This window comes from Macrobrachium rosenbergii, chromosome 44 (genome assembly GCF_040412425.1).
Source record: "Macrobrachium rosenbergii isolate ZJJX-2024 chromosome 44, ASM4041242v1, whole genome shotgun sequence".
Classification (NCBI taxonomy): Eukaryota; Metazoa; Arthropoda; class Malacostraca; order Decapoda; family Palaemonidae; genus Macrobrachium; species Macrobrachium rosenbergii.
The window spans coordinates 24,723,004-24,730,503 of NC_089784.1; the positions used below are offsets into that span (position 1 = coordinate 24,723,004).

At 34.7% G+C, this 7,500-nt stretch overlaps 1 protein-coding gene across 2 annotated transcripts in view; it reads left to right on the top strand.

Annotated features, from left to right (window-relative positions):
• LOC136829434 (lysosomal alpha-mannosidase-like) overlaps window positions 1-7,500 on the top strand; it is a 48,369-nt gene that overhangs the window by 22,277 nt on the left and 18,592 nt on the right. The window contains exons 8-11 of one of the 2 annotated variants that reach the window (XM_067088055.1): window positions 999-1,132; window positions 5,908-6,127; window positions 6,530-6,723; window positions 6,891-7,096. In XM_067088055.1, coding sequence (XP_066944156.1) covers window positions 999-1,132; window positions 5,908-6,127; window positions 6,530-6,723; window positions 6,891-7,096 — 754 coding nt within the window. The remainder of the gene's footprint in view (window positions 1-998; window positions 1,133-5,907; window positions 6,128-6,529; window positions 6,724-6,890; window positions 7,097-7,500) is intronic. The other variant, XM_067088056.1, reaches the window with a different exon arrangement.

Sequence of the window (7,500 nt, forward strand, 5' to 3'; positions counted from 1 at the left end):
TTTAAAAATGTAAAAAGTGCTTCTGGTACGGTAAGTTATTCAACTCAGAACTTATTTAATTGTAATTTGTGTAAAGTTTTGTATAAAAAGGCAAGGTTGGGGTAATGACTGGTGGTCAGGAATGGATTAATCCATTTTCAGTTATTTCTTATGGGAGAAATTAACTCAGAATTCGACAAAATCGAATCTCGACCCTTCTTCTGGAACGAATTATGCTAATGTGTCCTGACATATCTGTTTTGTTCCCGTAGACCCAAGTCAACGTAGACCTCAGTTCAATTAGTATTAGCTCAAAACATTTGCGTTTTATAGCAATGTCACCCTAGATAAAGTGACAATGTATCTCATAAAAGAATAATGGCCTAAGGCTTAAAATTTCATATTTTCACACTTATTAAAGAAAGACTATTCCTGCATTCTAGTTGCTGCTGATACCCATCTTTATAATATTAAGTAAATGGAAAACTGATTACCATTTCTTTGTTATATCTAAGCAAATATTACAATTTTTATCAGTAATTTCTTTACAAAAGGTGCAACAGGGTTCTCTGTTTCTTATCATGATGACTGAGGAAAAAATGATCGGCAGCTTTCGGATGTAAAATTGATTGACCCACATAAAGGTAAGTAATATACCATTCTTTTAACCCGAGAGCGGTCTTCTCTTAGGATAAAGGTACAGTGTAAGTATACATATAATTTCACATGTTATGCAGCTGTTTTAAGAACAAGGTTACAACAGATCTCACATTGAGAAAAACCTGTGATTACTTCTAACATACCGAAAAAAACATTTATGTGAACTAATTTGAATACCAGGGAAATGATGAACCTTTTCCCCATGAATAAAATCTAGGTCACACACTGAATAACCCAACATCCCAGTGCCAGGTCGTGAGACCAAACCTTCATAAATCACCTTAAATTGGAGTCCTCTTAGAATAGTGATTCTGAGAAAATGATAAATGCAGTGTAGAGAAAGTTCCGATGATTCCCAGGTCGATGCGTTCCTGACAGCTGCAGCGTTCCAAGCTAACGGCTATGCAACTCAGGACATTATTATGACCATGGGAATGGACTTCCATTACACCTATGCTCATTCTTGGTACAAGAACCTCGACAAGTTGATCAAGTAAGTGATATGCAACGACGATTTAGGGTAAAAAAAAAAAAATATATATATATATGTATATATATATATATATATATATATATATATATATATATATATATATATATATATATATATATATATATATATATATATATATATATATATATATATATATATATATATATATATCTTATATACAATTACTGCACACACTATACATACAAACATTCCCCAATATGAACTATAGTCCCTAAAGTCCAGAAATACCTACAAACACACTAAAGCCTTGTGCACAGTGACGCACCATTAAACACGCATACAGACACTCCAGCACGAGAAAGACTTGACTTGAGTGCGTTTCACAACATCTCCCGAAACTGAACTGCTGAACCATCTAAATCCTATTTTGAGATGCCAATACCAGTGTTAATAGATATGTCTCTTCGGAACCTATATATAACCTACCATCTGTTCATGTCTAACACCACTGCCAACCTACTGTTAATGACCCTATCTGACCTGGGTATAGGGGTATTAATATATACATACTATATTATACCATATATATATATAATACTATATATATATTATATATTAATGACCCTATATATATGGGTATATATATATATATATGTATATATCCATATATATTTATATCTATCTATCTATATATATATATATATATATATATATATATATATATATATATATATATGTATATATATATATATTAATATATATAATATATATATATATATATATAAGTCAGATATATAATCATTAATATATAGTGGTTGGCATGCAGTGTTAGATATGAACAGATGGTCATTATATAGGTAAATATATATATATATATATATATATATATATATATGTTAATTATACCCAAGTCAGATAGGGTCATTAAAGCTTGGCACCGGTGTTAGACAAACAGATGGTCAAGTAGACATATCTTAGACATATCTTATTAATACTGGTATTGGCTTTTAGCCCTTCGTTGGGTGAGCCGGTAGAGCTGCGGACTGTCACTCGATGGGCCAGAGTTCAATTCCCCCGGCCGGTTGATGAAGAGTTAGAGGAATTTATTTCTGGTGATAGAAATTCATTTCTCGCTATAATGTGGTTCAGATTCCACAATAAGCTGTAGGTCCCATTGCTAAGTAACCAATTGGTTCTTAGCCACGTAAAATAAGTCTAATCCTTCGGGCCAGCCCTAGGAGAGCTGTTAATCAGCTCAGTGGTCTGGTAAAACTAAGGTGTACTTAACTACTTCTCAGAATAGGATTTTGATGGTTCAGCAGTTCAGTCTAGGGAGATGTTGTGAAACACACTCGAGTCAGTCTTTCTCGTGCGCGAGTGTGTGTGTGTGTTTAACGGTGCGTCACGGGGCGCAAGGTTTTGGTGTGTTTGTAGGTATTTCTGGACTTTAGTTCATACTGGGGAATGTTTGGGTATGTATAGTGTGCGCAATGGATGAAATTGCGGTATCTTGACTGCTTTTGTGTGGCAAAACACGCATATGTTTCTCTCTCTCTCTCTCTCTCTTTGGTGAGAGGATTTCACACCGTCAAGCAGAGGCGTACGTAAGTGTTATAATTTTTTTTATTGTTAATTTTAGTGTCAGATTGGATTGCTTTTTATTTGTGGCTATAGTGACGTCATCCCCTGAGTGACATGTCAGCGACGTCATTAGTTTGGGCGGAGTATCTTGCCTTCTCCGCCATCGTATATGCAGCGCACTTGAATTTTGGGCGTGCCTTATATGTTTTTTTTATATAGCAATCGGCAGTTCGCATCTGCGTTTAGGGTTTAATAAAGGGATTCTTCACTTATTGTATTATCTCTGGGGACTCTGATAATTTGGTAATAATTTATTTGACATTTGTTGAGTTACTGTGGGTAAACATTTCTTATGCAAGTGTGTACACATTACTTAGATTTGTCAGCTGTTTTTTTATAGTTACATATGTGTGTTTTATTTTGGGTACATATGTGTGTGTAGGCAAAGGGAGAAGGTTGTTGCTGTAAGCTTACTTGCCAATCTTTGCCTTGATGATGGAAGAGGCAGACGTGTCTCCGAAGTTCTGCGCTCTGCATTTTTTTCTGTGTACTTTGGCAGATCATTGGATGGGGAGATAGTGGGTGAGATATTGCACTGAGGGGTTGGGAAACTAATTCTTTTCCTTCTCTCGCTCTCTCACGTCCGTTTGCTCAAGTCCCGTTTTCTTTACGTGAATGAGGGTAGGCTCCCATTCTCTTTACTTGAGGGTAGACTGAGTATTTTTTTTGTTTGCCCTTGAAGACGTGAAGTTCTTCTTGACCTACTTTACGGTCAGCTGTGCCCTTTGCCCGGCCGTTTTTCCACATGGGATTTTTTATTTAATTTTGGGTTTAATTAATTTTGGATTTAAGTGTGGGTTTAATTAGTACTTTCTTTTGGATTTTTGGGGATTGATTGTTAGAGTAAAGGGAATTAACATTATGGGTTTCTTATCGTGTGGGATTTTTTTAGGGGAAATTACTTTTCATGTGTTTTTTCTGTAAGGGGTGTCTTTTTGCAGGACTTGGGAAATTTTGCATTTGTGATCAGCCAAGAATAAGTTAACAGATATATTTATGAAGAAGAAAGCTGCGAAAATGGCGAGAGTAAATAGTGATCAGAGATTCCTTAGGTCAGCGGATGGTGGTGTAGGGCGCGGAGATTCAGTCCATGGTTTGAAGGGTTTTGTTAAAGTTTGGTATAGCCAAAGGTCAATGGTTTGGTTGAGTTCTTGGGCTCCACGGGTTCGTTGTTTATATTGTAATATGCAGGGACACATTAAGAGATTTTGCCGTGTTAAATATTGTGGCGGTTATAGGAGTTATGGTCATTCTTGGCAGTCTTGTCCGTCTCTGGGACAGTATAATGATAGGCGTGCATTTCAGAATTTTGGTAGCTCATGTAAGAAAGTTCCTCAAACGGGTTTTTTGAGGGGATCTTGTGATCAGCAAGCATTGTCTAAAGACCGCTCAGTTGCAAAGGAAAACTGGATGGGTGTTTCTTGTGGTATAGGACTTCTGGGGGAACCCTCAGGCTCAAAGCCAGTGGTAAAAGGATCTGTGCTTGGGATAAATGTAAGGGTTTTTATGGATACAGGCGCCTCTATTAATTTGATGAATTATGAGTTGTTCAGATCAATGTTTTCCGATTGTTCTTTGAGACCTGCTAAAGAGACAGTATGTGATGTTCAAGCAAATAGGTTATGGTTTTTGGGATACGTAACTGTAGATTTGTCTCTTGGGGGTAGAAATTTTATCTGAGGGGCTGCTTTGGGGAATACTTGGTTACTGAGTCATCCAGCATGTCGGAGATGGAAAATCTTGGTTCATACAGGGGTATGTGGTATAACTGTGGGAGTACCTGGTGTGTTTGTGCCTTATGAGGGGATGGATGTGAGAGTAGTGGTTGATGATGATGGATTGGGGGTACTTGAGAATTTGCAGGTGGATGCTGAACATGTGTCAGTGGGTAAGAAGTGCTATAATGGGATTTTGTTGGATGATGTGGTTCTTGGTCCTGATATGGTTGCTATGGTGAAAGTCCGAGTGAAAGAGTACATAAATCCAGACAGGTGTGTGTGGATGAGTGTAGCAAAAAGTTGAAGGGGGTAGTGTGTATGGGTTCTCTAGACAAGTTGTCGAGTTCAGGGGATACTTGGGTGGAATTGCTAAACTGTAATGATTCAGTTCGAAATCATCAGAAGGGTACTTATGCAATCTTATACTTAATTATCATTTCTGCAATGAAAGAGCTTACACACATACAAACATACAGAGGCTACATAAGTAGTATAACCACCCGCGAATACCGAAAATCCGCAATGTATTGGAACCCCTCAAAAAATGCTTATAACTGTATTTTCCTCACTGGAACACCAAAGACCCCTCAAAAAATTCTTATAACTGCCTATTTTCATGTTATTTTAGTGATTGAATAAATTTTTTTTCGTAAAAAATGTATTTAAGTCACAAAAATAACATTAATCAAAATACAGTAATCAGTGAATATATTTTGACGAAAAAATCCGCGAATTACCGAATTTTCCATCATTTATTGAAAAAATGTGCCACAGAAAAATCCGCAAATAACTGAATCTGATTGCTGAACTGCAAATAAGTGGCAGTCCATTGTATATATATATATATATATTATATATATAGTATATATATATATATATATATATATATATATATATATATATATATATATATATTATATATATATATATATATAATATATAAAATATATATATATATATATATATATATATTATATTGCAGAGAATGATAATTATATATATATATATATAGAAAGATATATTATATATATATATATATATATATATATATATATATATATATATATATATATATATATATTATATGTTATATATATATATATTATATATATATATATAATATATATGTTCTTACTGTATGTGGTGAAAATTGAGAAATTATAATTAATGAGTATAAGAAAGATATTTATGTTCGTTCTTACTGATGTGGTGAAAATGAGTTGTCATATGAAAGTAGATTTACAGTAATATTTTGGTACTTGATACCCTGTGGTCACTCGCTCATAGAAAATATAAAATCTCTCCTGTCTTACCTATTGGATAAAAGTGATGAAGTCTATCTCCTAATTAAAGTTGTTTAAAAGATGAATTGTGAAAATATTGACTTTTAAAACTCAATCCTTAACATTTTACTGCTTCATTTAATCAGTTACTATCTTCCAAATTTTCTTCCAGGTATGTCAATGCTCGTCAGCAAAATGGCTCGAATGTGAATGTGTTTTACTCTACTCCATCATGTTATCTTGACGCACTCAACAAGGCCAGTATGACATGGCCTACCAAAACAGATGACTTCTTCCCCTATGCATCAAGTAACCATTCATACTGGACTGGCTACTTCACCTCTAGGCCAACTCTGAAGGGATTTGTTAGACAGTCAAACAACTTTTTGCAGGTGAATTTCTATGTGCACTTGCATCATCTGTGCGAGAACTTCTTGAAAATGGTCTGTTATCATTGGTCGGTTGATATAGGAGGCATTTTAACTTAAGATTATTTATATCTAAGAAATAGATTAATGTAAAATCCCAAAAATCATATATTTTTCTTTCTAATTTTGTTTATGATCAATGTTTTGCATGAAAACCAGAATGAACTCTAATTATTTGATAATGATTTTGTGTCTGAAGTACTATATCGAGCTGTAAAATATTGTTTTAATCTTTAAACGACCCATAAGCTTTCATTTATAACATTCTTACCCATACTCCCAAAAGAAAAACTGCCATTCAGTCAGATGCTGTATCCTGAGCATGAATCCCAAAGTAATCCACAAGTTTATTTTCCTTGTGCTCAGGCTGTAAAGCAGATATCTAGTGTCCTTGAAATGGGTCAGGATCCTCGTCTCGAGCGCCTCAAAAATGCAATGGGTGTCATGCAGCATCATGATGCCATAACTGGAACTGCTAAACAGGCTGTTACTGATGATTATTATACAAGATTAGCCGATGGAGTAACAGAATCATTTAACTTGGTGGCCGAAGCATACAGGTAAGACAATCAGTGTTCTTGGGAAAGAAAGAGAACACAGGGAAATGTATTATGATCAAAAACTGTAATCATGGAAATATATTCTGTGAAAATTCTAACTGCAATATCATGAATTTTGTAAAAACTGTTGTGCAGTACAGTAGTGCCAAATCAATCATATATTTCAGCAAGCTTCAGCCGGCTGTTCCTGAGGCAGAAGCCACAGTGACTCCAGTCTTTTGTCCCTTGCTAAATGAATCATCTTGTCCACTGTCAGAGACGTCGTCTTCCTTTATTGTAACTTTATATAATCCTCTTGGGAAACCACAAATGAGGTATCCTGTGAGAGTTCCTGTACCAAAGGATATTGCTTACAAGGTTACAGATCACCAAGGTTAGTTTATAGTAATATATCTTGCGTGGGATGAATGTGTTATGGTATAATTTTTCAGATTTTAGTATATTTATTACTTTCAGAAATTTTCAACATCATCATTCAGCTGATAAAGTATCTTGCACAAAGAGTGAAGTTATTTAGTTGGTCTCAAAACTAATCAAAGAAAAAATATTAAACATACAAAAATGTGTTAGGTGGTAAATTCATTCCATACTGTTTCCATGTTATTAAATTAACTGTTATTGATACAGTACGCCGCACTATTACAAACATTAAGTAGTCAATAATCATATATCTTCGTTGTCATACTAGAGATCCTCGAATTTGCAAATGCCCATACAGTATATTAATCCCCTTTTGGTGATCAGTAAGAGATGTATATCTGTTAAAAAAGGATTAGT